General features: G+C 39.2%; 2 protein-coding genes and 1 pseudogene across 3 annotated transcripts; 1 reads left to right on the top strand and 2 right to left on the bottom strand.

Annotated features, from left to right (window-relative positions):
• The first annotated feature begins 815 nt into the window (after positions 1-815).
• On the top strand, positions 816-3,314 carry LOC106434282 (annotated as a pseudogene).
• An 8,379-nt stretch (positions 3,315-11,693) lies between these two features.
• On the bottom strand, positions 11,694-12,485 carry LOC111208132 (uncharacterized mitochondrial protein AtMg00310-like). Its single transcript, XM_022706886.2, has one exon. It carries the CDS (start codon positions 12,483-12,485, stop codon positions 11,694-11,696), a length of 792 nt encoding a protein of 263 aa, XP_022562607.2.
• A 1,912-nt stretch (positions 12,486-14,397) lies between these two features.
• Positions 14,398-21,287, bottom strand: LOC106434271 (senescence-induced receptor-like serine/threonine-protein kinase). Of its 2 annotated transcripts, XM_013875111.3 has the most exons (13): positions 19,706-21,283; positions 19,067-19,619; positions 18,345-18,823; positions 18,121-18,262; positions 17,909-17,980; positions 17,736-17,807; positions 17,538-17,618; positions 17,297-17,454; positions 17,006-17,214; positions 16,651-16,777; positions 16,508-16,570; positions 16,242-16,431; positions 14,398-14,914 (listed from the first exon to the last, which is right to left on the bottom strand). In XM_013875111.3, the coding sequence occupies exons 1-13, from the start codon at positions 19,779-19,781 to the stop codon at positions 14,518-14,520; spliced, it is 2,619 nt and encodes an 872-aa protein (XP_013730565.2). In that variant the 5' UTR covers positions 19,782-21,283; the 3' UTR covers positions 14,398-14,517. The 2 variants fall into 2 exon arrangements, with proteins under 2 accessions (XP_013730565.2, XP_048618437.1); XM_048762480.1 differs by having other exon boundaries at positions 19,067-21,287.
• Between the last annotated feature and the right edge of the window lie 1,095 nt (positions 21,288-22,382).

Below are 22,382 nucleotides of genomic sequence, written 5' to 3' on the forward strand. Positions count from 1 at the left end.
GTAACTCCGGATCCATGTGAACGACGAAAGACGATTTCTTCCTAGCACTGTGCTAGACTATATACCTTTGAATTATGCGTTCTTGGTACATGAATGATCTCCGAGCTAAGAAAACTTTCTCTCAAGGTCTTTATGTCCTCCAAATAATTTGCAAAAGCTGGCCAATTTTCTGGTTCCGAAACCATCTTCACCATTTGAGAGCAATTTGTTGCAAATGTAGTAACCCGAACCTGTCGTAAGTTCCTCATACACTCCATTGCTCAAACCAAAGCCTCGATCTCTGAATGAAGGGGAGACAAACTAGCCCTTACATTTCGTGCCCCCATCAAACCATCAAAACCTTCTAATGTACTATACCATCCCTGTCCTAAAAAAACTTCATTTTCTTTCCAAGAGACATCTGAAAAACACCAACTTGTAACCTTTACAGGTCGTGCCACCCTCTGTGTGTTCAACACTTGAGCTTCACAGCCCACAGTGTTGACTCTGTTTCGGCCAATTTTAACATATCTCGAGGATCAACGTCTATTTAATAGACATTAATATTAAAAATATACTATGTATGTTAATATCATTTAAATTTAATTACATATCCTATCAAATAGAAAAAAAAATTATTGTTTGGATTAATAAAATTGATTTATATGTTCACACCAATTTAATTATATATGTAATAGTTACTGACTTTTAATTATTCAATATATATTTATTATTTCATAATTTTTAAAATATGTAAAAACATATAATACGTAAAATAGTTTTTATATATAATGTTCACTTGCGCGGGTCTTGACCTAGTTTTTTTATATGTATCATGTGCTTTTATATCACTAATAGACGAATTTACAAACCATGGTAAATTTCTGTGTTAATTTACATTTTTGCGTAAATTAAAGTCATCTATTTTGGCATAATTTTCTTTATAACATAAAAGTGCATTCTAGCACAAGTTCAACAATACATGGATAAGATTGGTGTCCCAATAAGAAATTACACAATGTTTTCTGTCAAAGTCAATTGAACTTACATTACATAGCACACATAATACAGTTTATGAACTTGACAACTCGTGTTGGAATGTAGAGCCGATACCCATCCTAAATGGTCCCGTTGGAAAATTAAGAACACCTAAATGTGCTTTTGGAGTGGTTAACATGTTTTCTCAGTTGTATCTCCAAAATCGAGTCCATGCTAATGGTTATGTTCGTCACGTCTTTGGAACCCAATTTCTTTTATTCAAAGTCATTGAAACATTCATTGAATATATGGCCAAGACTAATAGAAACAACGATTCTTTAACCTTTAATTATTAGTTAGGTGAACTGGTATGACATGCCTTGTCGTTGACGTAAAATTTATATATTCAGAATAATCCATTTACCTAATGACTTCGTCTTGCTTATTAGTTTATGATCGATCTGATCAATAAGTATATTTAAATATCAGACAACATGGATGTAGATTACTCTCAAACAAGAAAGACTTGGATATGAGAAATTGATGGCTAGCTCCCAATTTCTTCAGTCGGTTTCTATCGATAAGCTTTGTTGTTCTTGTTCAAGCTCAAGACCAATCACATCAGGCACGTAATTAACAGTCTGGTTTGAGTTGACTCTTCGGATATTGAGTATGTGTTCCGCAACTACCCCGTCGTTGTTGCCGGAAGACCTTACAGTGAAACCCATTGTTCAAGCACTTCCAGCACAGTGAGTTTTCTTTTTTCTTCATTGTCTTCTCAATCAAAATTCTAGTGGTTAATTATGCTCTCTGAATCTTTCTTTTTCTTCTTATAATTATCAGAAGCAGTATACATATTATTCCCTCAGAGCTACTACGCGACATATTGTCCCGCCTTGGATTAAAAGCCAACATACATGCTTCTCTTGTCTGCAAGACATGGTTTCAAGTAGCAGTTTCCGTCAGGAAGTTACAGCCTCGTCCTTGGCTTTTTTATCAAATGAATGGAGAAGCAGACGGAGACTATGTTCTGTTAGATCGGTTAAGGTCTCAAGCATACAAGGTTTATTTTTCAGATTTAAAGGACCATGAATTCTCTTGTTCTAAGGATGGTTGGTTGCTTGTTTCAAAAAAAAAATTCCCCTCGTACTTGGTGTTTTTATTTAACCCGTTTACCCGGGAGCACATCTACTTACCCAAGGCTGCACCGACATCGTGCTTACTTTCTCAGAAGCTCCTACATCAAGTAGTTGTTTGGTGATCTCGCTCAACGATAGAAGTATCTGCTCATCTATTGAGATTGCTACTTGGCGACCTGGCGAAACCCTATGGACCACCCATCGGTTTGAGAACTTGTTACCCGGTCGTAGATGGAAGAGTTGTGTCTTCTCAAATGGTGTGTTATATTGTCTCACTACTTTCAGCAACATTGGGATTTTCGACCCGTCTAGAGCAACCTGGAATATTCTTCCAGTGGAACCCTGTCCCGCCTTTTTTCAGGTAGATTTGTGTAGGCGAGTGTTGATGACGGAACATGAAGGAGGCATATTTGTTATGCTTACAATCCGCAACAAGAACCCATTGATGTTTAAACTAAACCTTAAACGCAATGCATGGGAAGAGAAGAGAGAGCTTGGTGGCTTGACAGTATTTGCAAGCCACCCTACCTCCCTTACAAGAGCTGGTCTCTCCGTGGAGGAGAGGAACAGAATATACCCATCACATAATGGGCATCTCGGTGTATACTATTCCCTTGGTGATGGCATAATTAGCTCTCGTTTCCCTTCGAGCAACTATTTGTCTAACCGCATTGCTTGGGTTGATCCTCCTCACAACAATTTTAATTTGTGACTTCATCTATGTTTACTTTGATAAAAGAAAAAAAAAATTGATTAAAAGAGAAAAAAAATAATTACTGTTAATACGATTGAGTTAGTTGCAACTCTGGTGTACACTCTAACTTAGACACTCTATTAGAAATCTAGTTAGATCAAGTTTATCTTATTCCAATGCATACTCTGTAAGATTTAAGACTTGAGTGTTTCAATCTGATGATAATCTTCTTCTTTTTTGTCATTGAATAATTCAAAAGTGTATCACCCGAAACGGATGTGACCAAAATATTCCAAACAACCCATAAAAAGCTAAAGCAACTTGGAAACCGGTAGCCCCCAAAAGAGAACCCAAACAGTTGGGAAATTGATAACAGAGAACATGCCTTGTAGCTCAAGAAAGAGCTTTAGCCTGCTAAAGATAAACTTTGTATGTTATTCAAAATGACTGTTTCTCTTTGCAAAAAGTTTTTTTTATTTGATTAAATTTAAGATTCTTTTAAAAAACAAGTTTACTGTTTCTCTTTCTTGCTGTGAGGCTTTGGTGCCTCTTGGGCCATCCGGAACTGGGCTGGTTAATGGGCTTCGACTTAAACCTGAAAGATAAAACAAGATGGGCTTAGTCTTGTGCAATAAGGAGTCCAAGTTCTAATAGGAAACAAGATCAGATGCATATGACGGTGGATTGATAAATCCTTCTCCAATTAGAACTAGCACAAATCAGGTTGTATAAATATAGGTCTCATCTCTTCCTTGTAATACACAGAAACATAAATACTCTCTAAAGCATAGAACACGCAACTAGTGCGAAGCTTGTAACGTTTTCGATTCATAGTGATATAGAGTTTGTCTCCGGTTTGGAGAGGACTTGCCCAACATATTGTTGTGTCGATTTACTTGTTACAAGAAGCAGCCAAGGTCGATTCTCTACAAGTGGTATCAGAGCTAAGGCTAACCTAGATCCAAGTACAGAGATTCGAAGGCAAGATTCAATAAAACAAACAAGCAGAATACTTATCTGGTGTGGTAAGAAGGTCTCAGCTCGTGGTTATTGAAGCTTGAAGGTCAGGGCGTGTTACATCAACCTGCAAACAAAGAAACAAATAGTTTTCGGGTTAATAGAGAGATGGAAGCAACATCAAAGAAATTTGAAGTGGAGAAGTTCGATGGGAAGGGTGACTTTGGTCTATGGAAATACAAGATGCTATGTCAGTTAGAGATTTTTGGTTTAGGGTCTATTCTTAAGGAGAGAGATCCTTCTACGGTGGTTGAAGGTGAAGAACAGAAGGATACTAAACTTGATCCTAAGGAGCAAGACAAGGAATTGCGTACCAAGAACCTGATCAGTGTCTGTCTATCTGATCTCATACTACGCAAAGTCATGCACGAGACAACAGCATTAGCTATGTGGAAGGCTCTAGAAGCCGAGTATCAAACCAAGACGTTACCTAATCGAATCTACATGAAGCAAAGATATGCAGGTTTCAGAATGGATGTACATAAGTCTATTGAGGAAAATTTAGATGTGTTCCTGAAACTTGTGGCTGATCTAGCTAGTCTGGATATCAAGATTAGCGAAGAAGACCAAGCTATTCAGATTCTAACAAGCTTGCCTAAGCAGTATGAGTCTCTCGTGGATGCTCTCAAGTATGGAAGCGGGAAGGAGACTTTAACAGTCCGAGATGTTACAAGCTCTGCCTATTCTAAGGAAGTAGAATTAAGGGAGAAGGGACTTCTTAACAAGTCTAAAAATAACTCGGAGGGGCTGTTTGCTGGCGACAACAGAGGCAGAGGTGAGAAGAAGAACGATAAGACTTGGAGAGCTAGATCTAAAAGCAATAACAGATCAAAATCAAGACCTAAGTTCTCTAAAGAATGTTGGACGTGTGGCAAGGAAGGACATTTTAAAAAGCAGTGTCCAGAAAGAAAGAAGCCATCAAATTCAGTCAACATAGCAGAAGAGAAGGAGGAACCATTAGTATTAGTGGCTAGCCAGCAAGCTACTAAAGACGAGTGGGTACTTGATTCTGGCTGTACATTCCATATCACCCCAAATAAAGATGTCTTATTTGATCTTGAAGACATAGAAGGAGGAAAGGTTTTGATGGGAAATAACACTATCAGCGAGATTAAAGGGATCGGGAAGATCAGGATCATGAATAATGATGGATCGAGCGTGATTCTCACTGATGTTCGTTACATGCCTACAATGGGCAGAAACCTTATCTCCTACGGTTTATTGGAGAAGATGGGATGCAGATACGAAGGCAAAGACTTCATGGTACAGTTTTACAAAGGAGATCAGAAGGTTATTTCTGGAAAATACTGTGATGGTCTGTACTACTTACAAGGGACAGTATTGGATGGTGAAGCTGCAGTCGCAAGGCCTGATATCGATTTGACTAAAAGGTGGCACTCTAGGCTTGGACATATGAGTCTAAAGGGCATGAATATTCTAGTCAAGGAAGGATATTTAAACGCAAAGGATGTGAAGACGTTAGAGTTTTGCGAGAATTGCGTTCTGGGTAAAGCACACAAGCTAAGCTTTCCAAAAGGCAAGCACACGTCTAAGGAAGTCCTAGAGTACATCCATTCAGATTTATGGGGTTCACCTTCGGTGGTAGAGAGTCTCGGAGGATGTTTCTATTTTGTTACATTCATTGATGATTTTTCTAGGAAAGTTTGGATCTATTTCCTAAGATCAAAGAATGAAGTGTTTCAAAACTTCAAGGAATGGAAAACATGCGTAGAAACTGAGACAGGAAAGAAGGTGAAGTGTCTAAGGACGGATAACGGATTAGAGTTCTGCAATACACAGATGGACACATTGTGTAAGGAAGCAGGGATTAAAAGACACAGAACATGCGTCTATACTCCACAGCAAAACGGAGTATCAGAACGCATGAACCGTACTATTATGGAGAAGGTAAGATGTATGTTGACAGAGGCAGGCTTAGAGCAAAAGTTCTGGGCGGAAGCGGCTTCTACAGCTGTCTACTTAATCAACCGATCTCCTAGTACAGCTATTAACTTCAAACTACCGGCAGAGGTTTGGTCTGGAACCAAAACAGACTTAAATCATCTAAGGAAGTTCGGGTGTACAGCTTATGTTCACGTGACTCAGGCCAAAACCAGTCCAAGAGCGATGAAAGGAGTTTTCATGGGATATCCAGAGGGGACTAAAGGTTATCGAGTGTGGTTACCAGAAGAGCTAAGATGTACAGTGAGCAGAAATGTGATTTTCAATGAGGAAGAGATGTTTAAAGACATTAAGGGAGTCAGCGAGAAGAAAAGGAAAACAAAAAAGGTAATGTTCAATCCTGTGCTGATTCAAGGACCTTCAAACACAACTACAGACACTGAGACAGAGGATACAGTTCAAGGTGGAGCTTCTCCACCATCAGAAAACTCGGAACCTGAATCTTCAAGCTCAGAAAGAGAAGAAGAAGTTGTGGGAGCTCAACAGGAAAATCTAGACAACTACATTCTTGCTAGAGATAGAATCAGGAGAGAAGTAAAGAAACCTTCTAGGTTTGATGATTCAGATTGCGTGGCTTATGCTCTAGCTACAGCAGAAGAAATAAACAAGGATGAGCCTAAATCCTATTTGGAAGCAAGAAGGAGTAAGAACTGGAAGTTATGGAACGAGGGAATGCAAGAAGAGATGGATTCATTGGAGAAAAATCAGACTTGGAAGCTGGTTGAGAAACCAGAGAAAAAGAAGATTATTGGCAGCAAGTGGGTTTTCAAGCTGAAAGAAGGCATTCCTGGAATTGAGAAGCCGAGATACAAAGCTAGATTAGTAGCTAAAGGGTTTTCACAAGTTGAAGGGATCGACTACACAGAGGTGTTTGCACCAGTGGTGAAACACGTGTCGATTAGAATTATGTTGTCACTTGTTGCAAATTATGATCTAGATTTGGAACAACTAGACGTGAAAACGGCTTTCCTGTACGGAACGTTAGACGAGGAGATTTATATGGCACAGCCAGAAGGTTTCGTTGAGGAGGGAAAAGAAGATCAAGTTTGTCTCCTGTTGAAATCCCTTTACGGATTAAAACAGTCACCAAGACAGTGGAATAGGAGATTTGATAGTTTCATGAAGCAACAAGGCTTCGAAAGAAGTGCATATGATCCTTGTGTCTACATGAAAGGTTCAGATTTATCTCATATGGTTTATCTCTTGATCTATGTTGATGACATGCTCATAGCATCTAAGGATTCTAAAGAAATTAAAAGAATCAAAGATAGCTTGAAGAGAGAGTTTGAGATGAAGGACCTTGGAGCAGCTTCAAGAATACTTGGAATGGATATTATTAGAGACAGGAAGAAAGGAACTCTAAAACTATCGCAAGGGAAGTATCTACAGAAGGTGCTGGAAACTTTTAACATGGCAGAGAGCAAAGCTGTGGTTACTCCTATCGGACCACAATTTAAGCTTAAAAGTTTGACACAAAAGGAAGAGCATGAGGAAGCAAGGTTCATGAACGTGATTCCATACGCATCAGCCGTTGGAAGTTTAATGTATGCAATGGTGGGATCTAGACCAGACTTATGTTTCGCAGTAGGCTTAATCAGCCGTTATATGAGCAAGCCAGGAAGAATACACTGGGAAGCTGTTAAGTGGGTGATGAGATATCTTAAAGGAGCTCTAGATTCGGATCTATTGTTTACTAAAGGAGAAGAGTTCAAAGTACAAGGATTCTGTGACGCAGACTACGCAACCGATTTGGACAGAAGAAGATCTGTGACAGGATATGTGTTTCAAGTCGGAGGCAACACAATAAGCTGGAGATCAGGTCTCCAACATATTGTCGCACTATCAACGACAGAATCAGAATACATGGCTTTAGCCGAAGCTTTTAAAGAAGCATTATGGCTTAAGGGATTTGTTAGTGAATTAGGATTCAAGCAAGATGATGTGAGAGTGTTTTCAGATTCACAGAGTGCTATACACTTAGCTAAGAATGGAGGATTCCATGAAAGGACTAAGCATATAGATACTAGACTACACTTTATGAGAGACGTAATTGAGGCTGGCAACGTTACGGTTCACAAGATTCACACATCTATCAACCCTGCAGATTTTCTAACTAAGTGTGTACCTGGACAGAAGTTCGAGACATGCTTGGAGATCCTCAAGGTTCTGCCTTAGAAGGTCTCGCGTGGCTGCAGGTGACAATGCTGTCGAGTTGATCACCTCGCGGAAAGGCCACAAAAGGAAAAATATCAGTTTCAGGAAAAGTAAACTGATGGTTCGACAGGGTTATTAAAAAAAAAAAAAAAGGCTCGGGAAGAAGATGAATTTGAGTGTAGAAGATTACCTTTGAAGAATGATGAGTGTAGACAGGAGCCGTCTATGAAAGGAATCTGCAAAAATTATTTCAAGGAATACTAGTCAAAGAATTTTTATGCAGAGGTTAAGCTTAAACAGAAGCTGGAAAATCATTATAAAGAAAAGAATCAGAAGTTATACCTGAAGGATTACGTGATGTTGCAGAAAGGAACGTCTTCAACAGAGCTGTGAATACATGGTTATTAATTCATAAGTTCAAAGCTCTTAAAAGAATTGAAGCAACAATTCTATTTGATTACCTTACGGAAGTAACGATGGTGAAGAGACGTCAACACCATGAGCTATAACATTAAACAAGGAGATATGTTTAATTATTCAGCAAAAGAATCTTTCATTACAGGTTTCTAAGAGGGCTTAAAGACACGTATATATACAGGAAGGAAAGTCAAAACAAAAGAGAGTACCTTTTGGTCTTTGACAAGTTCTGGTTCGTTTTTTCCAAGGGGGCGTGAGGAGAAGTTCAGTGGCTTTGCCATTTGATAAATCACAAAAGCTACAACAAATTCATCAAGGCACGAGCTGGAAAGAAATTGAAATCAAAGGTTAAGGTTTGGTCGATGTCTAAGGAAAAAGACATGAGAAGAGCAAACGGAACCTGGATTTTCAATGGTGAAGGCGGTGAGAGCAATCGCCGGTGAAGACGAGCGGCGGTGAAGTCGGGATCTTGTCTTGGTCACGGGGAATCGAAGAAGAGAGAGGTTACAGCCGGAGCGAGATAAAGAGGAGCAAGGATCGGAGAGAAGCATGCATCTCCGGTGACGACGGCGTCGAGGAACAGCCGATCGTCGGAGAAGACGAAGCGGTGAGCTCGTCGAAGCTTCTGGTCGCCAAAGAAGAAAAAGGAGAGAGACGGAGAAGTCGATGAGTGAGGCCAAAGAGTCAAGGTGGAGAATGTGAGGCTTTGGTGCCTCTTGGGCCATCCGGAACTGGGCTGGTTAATGGGCTTCGACTTAAACCTGAAAGATAAAACAAGATGGGCTTAGTCTTGTGCAATAAGGAGTCCAAGTTCTAATAGGAAACAAGATCAGATGCATATGACGGTGGATTGATAAATCCTTCTCCAATTAGAACTAGCACAAATCAGGTTGTATAAATATAGGTCTCATCTCTTCCTTGTAATACACAGAAACATAAATACTCTCTAAAGCATAGAACACGCAACTAGTGCGAAGCTTGTAACGTTTTCGATTCATAGTGATATAGAGTTTGTCTCCGGTTTGGAGAGGACTCGCCCAACATATTGTTGTGTCGATTTACTTGTTACAAGAAGCAGCCAAGGTCGATTCTCTACACTTGCTTAAACTAGCAGTATAAGTAGAGACAAAGAAGTAAGTATAAACAAAAACATCCAAATGTTATGTCTTCTAGAGCATCTACGCCAATGATCACTTTACAGGCCAGAACTTAATGATGTTGATTGTCTTTTAACTCTTTGTCGTATTCAAAGGGTAACCATCGTAGGAACAACAGGAATAGGAATGGATAGGAAAAGAATGAGTAGGAATAAAATTTTAAGAACGATGAGGAATGATGGTTTCTTATGAAAATTAATAAAGAATAGATCTTTTTTGTAATTCTTTACAAACAAATGAACGAAGAGGAATGAAAAGAAAAACTTATTCCTCATGAATGGTAATTTTTTTAAGGAACACAGTGTTCCTCTTGTTCTTTTAGTCACTATTCAAAGCCTAATATTTGTTTTTGTTTGCATAATCAAAAGAGAAACGAGACCTGAGACTTCACTGTATTGATAACTGGTGAGCCAATAGAACGTATGTCCACGCTCCTTGTTTACAGATAGAATTTTCACCAAGAACCGTGAGCGGATCAAGGAATAGTGATTCTTACAAGCGTTAATATAGAAATGGGCTAAACTGGGAAAAACATGTATCCATGTTACTTGGAGATAAATTATTATTTCAATTACTGCAAATGTTTGCTTTAGTTTTGCAAAGCTCATTATCAAATTAATACCTCAGTTTTCTCTTCGTTCACCAGGTCTAAAATACCGTGTATCTAGTCTTCGAACCCAATAAAATGATATGAGATACGGTTTTAAAATTTGTTCTGGTTTTGAAAAATTTTCTTTTAGTTTACATTAGATTAAGTTTTTGGTGTTTTTCCTTTCTAGTTAAGCTTAAAGTATTTTTTTCTTTTGAATTTAGGGTTGTAATATCTTGTATACCAGTAGAAATTTTGTTATGATCAATAAAAACAACATTTAAGCGGTAGAAACGAAGCAACCAGAGCCCCAAATAACAGAAGATGCTATGACACCCACATTTGTTTCTTCTAAGGAATCTTTAATCTCTATCCATTGATTCTAGCCAAACATGCAAGTGTCACTTCTTAAAGACAACTGCCACGTGTGCTTTTCTGTCCAATGATCTTTTCCAAGCGGAAAATTTGGTGAATCATATTCTGTCCGATGATGTTCCGACGGTGGTTTTAAGGCATGCGTTTGATAAAAGATGTTCGTGGAGGAAAAAGAGAAAGAAGAGATTAAAGTCAATGAGTTTGAATTTTAAACACAAAAGGTGAAAACTTATAGAAGAATACTGTAGCTGGAGCTTGAAGACAAGCTCCAAATCAAAAGAGAGAGTAATGATATGGATATGCGGTTTTGGAATTTGTTATGGTTTTGATAATTTTCCTCTTTACATTAGATTAGGGTTATATATCTTGTATCATAACCTTTTTTTTTTTGAAACACACGTTCATTCATTCATTCATTCATAGTTAGGTGGAGGTCATAAAGGACTCATTTACACCAAAGCTCTGTTTTGCAACTAGATCGGCTGCATAGTTTGCTTCTCTAGAGATCCATCAAAAGGATACAAAATCAAAACAACCAGATAGAATTAAAATATCAGCCACTATCCCATAAAGCTCAGGGATTGTGTTGTCGTTGAGGATGCTGTTGATGAGGTTTTTGGAATCTGATTCCACGTTTAAAGTCTTGATACCCAAGTCCTTACTCTTCTGTAGAGCTTCTCGGAGAGCCAAGCCTTCAGCCATCAAAGGGGAAAGTACGTTTTCTGCAATCTTAGAGAAACTAGATGTTGCTTCAGTTTGTGTCAAAACCCATCCTAAACCCGCCTGTCCTGTGCCTGCATTCCACGCCGCATCCGTTCTAAGGATGGTTCCTGTATCAGCAATTGGGTTATGGAGTTTACTTCTTCTCTTCTGCGTCACTTTAATCTGTCCATCTTGCCACTCTCTTGCACTTCAAATTGCTCTAGACAGAGACTCCCCTGCTTCTAGCCTTAGGTTTGAAAATACCAGCTTGTTCCTAGCCGTCCAAATTTCCCATACAGTCCACGGAGCTAGATGCCCACTGGTAATTCCTGCTGGCGGTAGGCACGGTTTTGTCTTCACAAGGTTCCAGAGATCCCTCAATTCTATCATTCCGCTAAAATCAAGCTCACTCGTGAACGGAGCAGATTGCCATAATGTCTTTGCAAACTCACATTAAAACAATAGATGAATGATAGATTCTGGGTTTCGGCATCGTTTACATCTCGGGTCCACAGTAATGTGTCGCTCTTCTAGCCTTGTCCCACTGGTAGAGCCCCTCTCAGCACTTTCCACACTAGCATTTTGATTTTAGGTGCCGTGCTTAGGTTCCAGACCTCTTGGTTCCAGTTTCCGGACATCTCTAACCTTTCTGCATCATTAGCCTCTTCAAAAGCCGCATGGTAGCCTGACTTAGTGGAATATTCCCCATCTTTTGTTCTCATCCAACATAGTTTATCAGGAGCCCCTGATCTACTAGTTTTTATCTTTAAGATCTGTTTCTCTGCAAATGGGCATATCTCTCTGATTTTTTCTATATCCCAGTCCGACGAGTCTTGTGTGAGCAGAGCAGAGACTTTGTAGTTCAGTGTTGTCTCCGTAGGCGGTCCCATAAGTTGCTCCTGCTGTGACACATTAAGCCATGGGTCCGACCACAAGTCGATTTGAGTTCCATCTCCTACCAGCCACCCTGGGTTTTTCTTTATCAGATCACGCCCCACCAATATACTTCTCCATCCATGCGACTCAGACGCTCGATCGGGGCAGTCCATGAACTTTCCTTCCATGCAGTACTTGCCAAGGAGGACACGACTAAGAACTCCATGTGGGTTGTTTATTATTCTCCAGCTAAGCTTTCCTAGGAAGGCATCATTAAAGCTTTCAAAGTCTCGAAGTCCTAGGCCACCTTTTCCTTTTGGTTGTGCTAGCTTATCCCAACCTATCCATGCCATCTTCTTTTTCCCAGTTCTATCGTCCCACAAGAAACGAGTTACCGCTGATTGAATCCGCTTAGTTAGAGACTTGGGCAGTTTGAAGCAAGTCATGGCATGTGACGGGATTGGCGAGAGAACACTCTTCAACATTACAAGGTTCCCAGCTGAGGAGAGGAAACGATTCGACCAACCACTCGCCTTCTGTTTTATTCTATCTACTATACCAGCAAATAAGTCTCTTTCCGTCGGCCAAAGTGTTCCGGTAAGCCCAAATATTTCCCAGTTCCACCCTCTTTTTGAATTTGTAGATCATTCTTAACGGCCTGTCTAAGGGAAGCTGGAGTCTTGCTTGAGAAGGTGATTGCCGATTTCTCAGCATTAACCAGTTGTCCGGATGCTGCTTCGTAGCGTTTTAAAATTCCTTTTGTCTGCTTGTCTTGTCGGACTGGAGGAAGAACATAGTGTCATCCGCAAACAAGAGATGGTTGATATAAGGACTACCACGAGCAACTCGGATACCCTTTAAAGAACCGTCTTCTTGTGCTCTGTTACAAAGTCCCGAGAGCACCTCACTACACAAAATGAATAGGTAAGGTGAGAGAGGGTCTCCTTGACGGATTCTCCTACTCGGTCGAACTCTTTCTCTAGGCGAGCCGTTGATGAGGAAAGAGTACGTAACAGAAGAGACACACTGCACTATCCAATGGACCACTTTCGAATGCATTCCATATAAAACTGCTTCGATAAAATCCCATTCCAGCCTGTCATAGGTTTTACTCATATCAGTTTTCACCGCCATGGCACATCGTTTCTCAGCTCGGGAGGTCTTTAAAGTATGAAGCACCTCATGTGTAATTAGGACATTGTCCGAGATAGCCCGTCCCGGCACGAATGCTGATTGGTTGGGCGAGATTACCAGATCAAGCACCAGCTGCAATCTCCGAGTGAGTATCTTAGATATAATCTTGTAATATACATTGCACAAGGCAATCGGTCTGTAATCTTATACTCGCTGTGGGCTCGTCGTTTTTTGAATTAACCGGATATGGGTTTCGTTTATACCCAAGGGAAGCCTCCCTGTAATGAAGAACTCTCTAACTTCTTGGACAATTTCATCTCCAATCTCAGTCCAGTTGGAGTGGTAGAAGCTTGCCGAGAATCCATCCGGGCCTGGAGCCTTGTCGGCATGGATAGCAAAAAGCGCTTCTCGGATTTCTAAAGCTGAAGGGATTTCAATGAGTTTTTCATTTACTTCCTCTGAGATTACAGGCCTGAGGGCAAGGTTTACCGTATCTGCTCTATCTTCCTCCGTTGATGTAAAGAGTCCATCAAAATAGCTAACTATCACCTTTGCTATATCTTCTTCTTTCAAGACCATCTCCCCCGCTTTGTTTTCAATTACAGAAAAGGAGTTCGCTCTGCATCTTTTCTTTGCTGTAGCATGAAAATATCCAGTATTACGATCTCCCAAACTCAACCAAAGGAGCCTGCTCCTTTGCTTCCAAAATGCCTCTTCAGCCGCATAAGCCGAGGTGAGCTCTGCCGTTATCCGGTTTATAAGATTGGTATCGTTTGCCAGGTGCTAAGCGCAGAGTTGAGCTCTGTTCGTTTTTCTTCAATGGCCAGTTTGCTGTTCAGCCCCTGAGTTTTGCTCCAGTCCATTATTGCTCGGCGAACCCTGCCGATCCTTTCTTTTATTGATAGCCCCGTGGCTTTTTTCCATGTCTCTGATATCAGAGCTTTAACTTCTTCGTTATCTTTCAATCTTCGGTCATACCATTTCTTTTGTTTTAGGGTTATATATCTTGTATCATAACCTATAAAGGAATTTCTTATGATCAATAAAGAAAACCAACTTCCAAAAATTAACTTCACTCTAGCATTAATAGTAAACTTTAGATAAAATCTTCTTTAGTATTTCCCAAGCAAAAGTGGTTCATTTCATAAAACAAAAGAAATGGTATTATCAAAAAGTCCACAACCTAAGAGGAGTCAGGTCGTTACCAATGGTAAGCATGGAAGCAGTTTGAAGGTTTATTACATAGGTAAGGTAAATAAATTTATACACGTAACGTTTTTATTGAGATGCGATATAAATGAAAGAAAAAAAAAGAATTTGTTCTTCAGCACGCAGTAAAATCATCTACCTTGCTTGAGGACCCATTTCGGATTTCAGATTCACTGTAACCATCTTTGTCGAGTCACCTTGGTTATTATGATCGTTCATTCTGCCATCAACGATCTGTTTCAGCCCCATAACTACCTGACTCATCGTTGGTCTATGCGTAGACCTCTGCTCTGTACAAGCAAGGGATAATTCTGCCATTTTCCAAGCAGAGCCAGCATCATATCTCTCTCCCAGACGCTGATCCACAATCCCTCTGATGTTTCCTTTGCCTAACATCGAACTGACCTGATCACTTATATGCCTCTCTCTTCTTGAGGATGCAATTACAGGCTGCCCTGTTATCACTTCAAGAAGAACAACTCCGAAGCTATAAACATCACTCTTCTCGTTCATTTGGCGCGTCGAGTAGTACCTGCCATTTCAAGAACATAAAGTATTAATGTCTTCTAAATATTCATTTTGCCAGTTCAAGAAAATAGATGATGTCTTCTAACTCTTTGTTGAGGTTGGGGGAAGTAAAAAAAATTAGTTGAGGTTGAGTTAGATAAACCGTTCCTAAAGCTAATTGCGTTTGATGACAAGCAAGGCAATACCCACTTGGTTGATGTAGAGTATTCTTGGATTCCTAGTGCTTGTGGCAGATGCAGAGCACTTGACCATAAGGAGAAAAGGTGTTTACTACCTCCTAAACAACTTGAAACTCCTACTACAAAAGAAACACATGTTACCAATGAAGAGGTCTCGTGGACATAGCTCCGCTGTTGCACACCTCTAGTACACATGTGGACCATTTGGAACCAAAGTCACTCACACCCTCTTTCCACCAAGCCCGTGAGTCCCATGATGAGTCTACTGTCACTACACCGTCCGAGTTTGCCCTTGCTAGTTCGTTCACACATTTGCATGAGGTACATTCTGTCCCTTGCCCAAAGATTGTTAACACTTTTCCTATGTTAGCAGCCACAAATGCTGCGCCATCTCAGTCACAGATTATGGGAGAAATTCCATCAAACATTATCATTTTGGATGGCTCAAATGCCTCTGAAAATGAGCAACCAGTTGGTTCTTACATTACTCTCACACATAGCCACCAACAATTCTCCATGGAGCCGGAGATTCCGATCTCATATGGGGAATCGTCATTGGATGTAATAGGATAGACCTCTAGTTATAACATAACTAGGGGAGGAAGACCAATAAAACCAATCCAAAAGATTCAAGATATGGAATGGTTGAAAGTTAGTGGAAGAGATAAACAAGGTCGACGTGGATGAGAAAACCGCAATCACTAGTCATTATCTTCAGTTTCTTGCATTTTATGATTCAGATGTGGATCATTCACTAGGGGTTTACCCTTTGATTGTTGCAAAATTTTCAAAACTTGTGAGTGAAAACTCGTACATGTACTTTTTATGCATTTTAATATGAAAGCTTTTTTACAAAAAAAAAACTATTTGTTTCTTCATTTTTTGAGTGACTAGGAGGTTCTGAGTTCGAAAGCCCGTACATCTTCTATGACAAGGCCAGACCATGTTAAGTTAACTCTTCTTATGAGAGAAGACTCCTCTTAGTCCCAACTAGCCGTGTCAGCTGATTCAAGAAGTTTAGCCACTAGGCCATCTCCTCGGTAGTTTTTATTTTATTTTATTTCAAGAACATAAAGTGATGTCTCCTAAATATTTGTTTTGCCATTTCAAGAAAAAACTATACGGCATAGATTCAAGGATGAGATTACTTACTCGGGATCAAGGTAACCAATTGTTCCAGCCACAACGGTTGAAATCTGATCGCTTCCTTCAACGGGGAAGCTTCTTGATAAACCGAAGTCTGAAATCTTGGCTTGGATCTTCTCATTTAGTAATATGTTCGTTGGCTTAACATCTCTGTGAACTATAGGAGGCTTACAACCATAGTGAAGATACTCTAGCCCTGAATATTTTACAAAGAGAAAAGGACACTTCATTGATCAATTTTCGCATATATTCAAAACGTTTACCAAACAAACCTTGCGCTGCATCTAGTGAAATCTTTAACCTCTCTTCCCAGCTCAATATAAATGACATTTTTCCTTTAGCCAAATGAAACAAAACGTATTTTATTAACAAGGATACACAAAAGGAGTGGCAGTGAAGCAAAAGTAGTACTGACCTGATAAGTAGTCTCCTAAGTTCCCATTAGCCATATACTCATAAATAAGGACCATTCTGTTTCCCTCATTGCAGTATCCGAAAAGAGAGGTCAGGTTTCTGTGATGAACTCTCATCAGAATTTCCACCTAGGAGTGAGAACACAAGAGGAAAAAATCTGGAGATTAGACTGGTTAAGACCATCTCCGACCCACATCTATATTTTTTTTATATATCTAACTTTTGCTTCCATATGTATGTTTTTATAATAGAGTTTTTCTACTTTAGAAACAAAATATAGCGATTGGTTGGGGACGTTCAGAGATTGGATACATGACAACTAATAATTAAAGAATGATCCCTTTAAGAAACCCAACCTCTGCTCGAAACTCTTTGTAACCTTGAGCTGATTCTTCAGAAAGTATCTTGACTGCAACTTGATCTCCATCCGAGATTCCATGGTATACTTCACCAAAACCTCCTTTGCCGAGAACTCTCTCGAAGTTATTTGTGATACTCACAACTTCTGAGTATTTGAAGTATCGTTGAGCTGTGTTGAATGGACCGGTCATGGCATCATTGGAACCTACAAACAAGGGAGTATTAGAAGTGATTATAATGATTATGTCTTTCTTTATTATATACAATGAACTTTTGAATGTTTGAACCTTTATGTGATCTTTTCTTTAAATGCCAGAATAAAGCAAATGCGGTCAAAAGAAGGAGCAGTCCTATGACTGATGCTACTACTGGAATGATGTAACCATGATTTTTCTTTGTCTTTTCGCATGAATCAGACGAACAAAGTTCGGGATTTCCACCGTACCTTATGATTGCAACATTGAAATTTAAGGTATAATTAGTTAGGACTTTACATGTTTGAGTTAAAGAACTTATCAAGCGGCAAACCTCAGTGAAAGTGATCCATCCTTTGATCTCTCAAGAAGTTTTCGTGGAATTATTCCTATCAGCTTGTTTCCTTCCAAGTTTCTGCAAAAAAAAAAAAAAAAAAAAAAAAAAAAAACTCACAGAAACTGGTATGATATATTTGAAAACTATTAATCTTTAGAGGATGATTGTATATGTTCCCTGGCTTGAATGACTTACAACTCAGTTAAATTTGGTAAATTTTCAAGGAAATCTGGTACTTTTCCTGTTAAGTTATTACCTGCCAAATCCCTACAATGACATTTGGTTTTGTTAGTGTAATATATTTGATAAAACTCTCTTTATTACAAAGTCCACGAGTGTTTATTACATCAGACACAGTAAATACTAACAGTTTTTTGATGGATGTAAGATTGGAAAAGGCTGGATCAATCTGTCCAGTCAATCCACTAAAAGATAAGTTCCTGCAGATTAAAAGAAAAAAAAGAAGAGACGTGGTTGTCAGAAACAAACAGAACATGCAAAACAGAACATAACAGAGCAAAACAGAACACAACAGAGAAATACAGAGCAAAACAGAACATAACAGAGCAGCATGTCTTACAGAGAAATAACTCTTGGGTTAGTAGTGTTATCACTATCCATACAATCAAGACCTTCCCAAGAATAATCCACAGGAACACATGGATCTCCTTGCCAGTTTTTCTTCACTCTGTACGTATCCTTGATCTTCGTCATGGCATCCACTAAACACAAAATCAAAACTGTACATAACTACATAATATACGCAGTAGACAAAAGGTTGTTTAATCTTTCAGAAAACCTTACCATCCTCTTGATCAGTTGATAACTGAAGGAACTCATTAACTTGATATATCTCCATGGCGTTAATGATCGGTGGAAGCATTTCAACAGAAGTTTGTACCAAATAAAACTCATGTATTAATCCAGTTACTGGGTCTGGAGTGACAACTGTATCCGTATACAAGTAGCTAGGCCTAAACTTTTCAGCAAGTGTTGTGTCATTGTTGTAATTAACTGTGAATTCTCTCGTCTGGTTTCCTGTGAGCACTTCAACCTCAGCAAAATGCAGATATACATAGAACTTCAACCTAGGGTCTTCCGGTTCCCAATACAGAAGTATGTAACTGCTAGCGTTAAGTGGTCTTGTAGCGGTGCTCATGACAACACTAGCTGGTTGGAAGAGGTTGTTGTAGTTTTGATCAATAGGGAGTGACGTGTTTAGTATCATATGGTCCGTAAACCTACTAGGCATCCATATGCGATCATAGACATCATCTTTGTATCTATAAGAAACGAGTTAGTAGAGGAAGTAACACTTGAAGAAACACATTGTTCTAAAAATCGGTTTAGTCGGCAAATCGAATCTGAACGAAACAATTTTTTTAAACCGAATTTTCAAAAAAAACGGTCTAGGCATTCAAAAATTGGTTTAGGCATCCGCCTAAACATTATATCCTCTATAAGGCGTCTAACCATTGGTTAGCGATTTTTTGAACATTGAAGAAACATAAAGACTTTTTTGTTACCTGACAGGAAGATTACTAATAGAGCCCAAATCCCATCTCTTGAAAAGCATGAGAGATTCATAAGGAGTCTCATAAGTATTGTTCTTCAAGAATCTTACTTCCAAGACAGACAAGAAAGGAGTTCCGCTGTTCTTATCAACAAGACAAACATGAAAATAGTCTAGAGAGGGAGTGTGTATGATCTCTTTGGTTACTATAGATGTTGAATTGTCAAGAACAATAGAATCCCATAGATTAACACCGAGATAGAGATCGAAAGCGGGTGGTGCTTCACCAACTCCATCGTAGTTTCCATACATGAAACGGGTTCTGATCAAATACTTAAATCCTTTACCTTGTTGAGGCCACACTTTGTAACAGTTTCTCTTACCCTCAGGGAAGATTCTTAGATTGTGAAACTGTCTTGCAAGAGAAGTATTTGTCTTAAGCTCAGGAGCTATGCTCTTGCTTGTTCCTGACTCAACAAACGTTGAATCGGAAACATACTTTATGTCTGTTGTCTCGTCATTGTAGCTCGAATCATCCGGTATACCACAATCTATACTGATAAAACCTGTAACATACAGAGAGATATTAATCAGATTATTTAACTCATTAACATGTGAAGATATTAATAGAGTAAAGGCTGTTTTAAGATACCAGATTGGTCTTGAGCATGAACAAGAAAGAGTAGAAGAAGAAAGCTTATCCATGAAAGAGAGCTTAAAATCGTCATTACTAGATAGAGGATTATCCTTTGATTATTTTCTCATGGATTTTGCTGCTCTTTATGTTTCAAGGTAATGGGAGCTTGCACGTTACTCTAATCATTGCTTGCTTAATATTAAATCAACATTCAATACCAAAATTCAAATATTTTATTTTTTCAAACATAGCATCTTTTGTGATTAGTTTCATGATTCATGTAGTTGAAATAGAGGGAGGGCACTTTGATAAAACTGTCTCAAATTATTCCATTACCTTGAAACATAATAGCAAAATTATACTGAGGAAGGTGTCAATTGGTGAGGAACTGAACCTGTGTTTGGGGGGGTCACAACTACCACTTGAGCTGGAGATTCTTAAGCGTTTTTAATACAAAACAAATGATTTGACAATTTTATCGGGGGTCAGCTGACCCCCCCCCCCTACTCCCTTAGTAGATCCACCCATGCATAGCGTCTGATCGATTCCTAAGTTGAAGCTCTAATCGGCTATTTTCTCGTTAAAATCATTTTGGCCAGTGGTAACGAATGCCTTGGAGAAAACGTAAACCCATTAGTTAAATTCAATTTATGTTGAGACCAAAGTTGTAAATGTTTGGCAAGACCAAAATAGGACCATGTCTTAAACTTCATTAGAAAAAAGACAAGAAAAAAGGTTAAGATCATACTTTTGAAACGGGCACAAGTCAGGAAAACGAAGAACACATGCGCAATATAGCAAACGGTACTATATTGCATGACAAATTCGTATGAACTAAACTGGTAGCAAATGCAAATTCTTCCAAGCTTTTCTATGGCTGCTTTTCGATTCCCTAGTGGATGCAGTAAGGAGATTGAAATGATTTGTTCAGCCTTTCTTTGGTCTGGTCCAGATTTTAATGAGAAGAAATCTATATAGCTTGGACAGATATCTATAGATTGAAGATGGAAGGAGGATTGGGAGTAAGGCCTTTGAAAGAGGCACATTGGATGAGCTCTAAAGTTGATTGGGAGAATCTTATCATCTCATTCCTTATGGGTAAACTGGGTAAAAACTTATCTTATCAGGAAGGATTCTTTCTGGATGGTGAAGGATAATACTTAATCTGGCTCATGGATGTAGAGAAAGGTTCTCAAATACCGTGAGATCGTAAAACGTTTCTATAGAGTTGAAGTGAAGAACGGGGAAAAAGCATCCTTTTGGTATGAAGTGTGGTCACCATTGGGTTGTTTAAAGGATGTATTGAGAAAGGGAAGCTGTATTGATATAGGAATTCCGACAAATGCAACTATGACAGCCAGTAGGAATCACAGGAGGCAACATCAGGTTCCAATCTTAAACAGAGTGGAAGTAGAAATTGAAAAGTACAAAGCAAAATTGATACAGGAGGAAGATGTGTCGTTGTGGAGAAATGAGAAAGGAAAGTATAACAGGAGATTCTCTACTCGAGAAACATGGTTAAGTATAAGAGAAAACTATCAGGTTTGCTATTTGCACCAAGCAGTGTGGCTTAAGTATGCAACTCCAAAGTTCTTCTTTATTACTTGGATAGCAATGCATGGGAGACTTTCAATAATAGATAGAATGAGTTGTTGGAATGAGAATGTTAATGCATCATGTGTGCTATGTCAAGAACCGTAGGTATTACGTAGCTTACTTGGAGAGGAAGAAGAAGATAATATCAAAATCTTTTCTTATTAGATAAATGATTAATTTACATGTATATATAGTTAGCTTTACAGTTGAGAATAAACCAACTAATCTAACCAAACCACTAAACCGAAATAACCGGTATCTATTTAAACCTATATAAACCAATAGGCCCCCTCAAGATGAGCTTCCAAAGATGTTGTGAAGACTCATCTTGGACATAAGATGATAAAACTGTTGAGGAAAGAGAGGTTTGGTCATTATATCGACCACTTGATCAGCAGTACGCACATGGAGACTCTTGAGAACTTTCCTATCAAGCCATTGCCGCACGAAGTGACAATCATTTTCTATGTGTTTGGTACGCTCATGGAATACAGGGTTGGTGGCTATATAAATAGCTGCTGTGCTGTCTGAGAAGAGGATGGGAGTCGGAATGCGAGGAACTTTCAGATCATTCATCAACTTAGTGAGCCATATCATCTCCTTAGATGCACTGTTCAACGCTCTGTTCTCTGCTTCTGCAGAAGAACAAGAGACAGTATCCTGTTTCTTAGACCGCCAAGAAATTAGAGAATCACCAAGAAACATCGAAAGTCCTGTGGTGGAACGTCGACTGTCACGGCAAGTGGACCAATCAGCATCACCAAAGCCTTTGAGAGTCAAGTCAGGAGAAGCTGAATAGAAGAGTCCTTGTCCCACAGTGCCTTTTATGTATTGTAAAACTCGATAAGCAGCTGTGAGATGAGTCGTACGTGGTGCAGAAGAGAACTGGCACAATTTGTTGGGTGCAAAAGTGATATCTGGACGCGTGATAGTCAGATACATCAACCTGCCAACAAGACTACGATAGCATTCAGGCTCATCAATCAACTCCCCATCTTTGAGTGCCAAATGTAAGTTCGGAACCATAGGAGTAGATGTAGGCTTGCATCCTAACATTCCAGTAGAAGTCAGTATCTCAAGAGCATATTTCCGTTGA

The sequence above is a fragment of the Brassica napus genome, chromosome C7 (genome assembly GCF_020379485.1).
Source record: "Brassica napus cultivar Da-Ae chromosome C7, Da-Ae, whole genome shotgun sequence".
Taxonomy (NCBI): domain Eukaryota; kingdom Viridiplantae; phylum Streptophyta; class Magnoliopsida; order Brassicales; family Brassicaceae; genus Brassica; species Brassica napus.

Excerpts from the sequence above, each read along its gene's own strand:
- LOC111208132 (XM_022706886.2), bottom strand. The coding sequence starts at position 12,485 with ATGACTTGCTTCAAACTGCCCAAGTCTCTAACTAAGCGGATTCAATCA.
- LOC106434271 (XM_048762480.1), bottom strand. The coding sequence starts at position 19,758 with ATGGATAAGCTTTCTTCTTCTACTCTTTCTTGTTCATGCTCAAGACCA. Across the intron at positions 18,263-18,344 it reads ATCAACTGATCAAGAGGATG|TGGATGCCATGACGAAGATC; the intron begins GTAAGGTTTTCT and ends TTTTGTGTTTAG. Across the intron at positions 16,778-17,005 it reads ACAAAGAGTTTCGAGCAGAG|GTGGAAATTCTGATGAGAGT; the intron begins GTTGGGTTTCTT and ends TCTCACTCCTAG.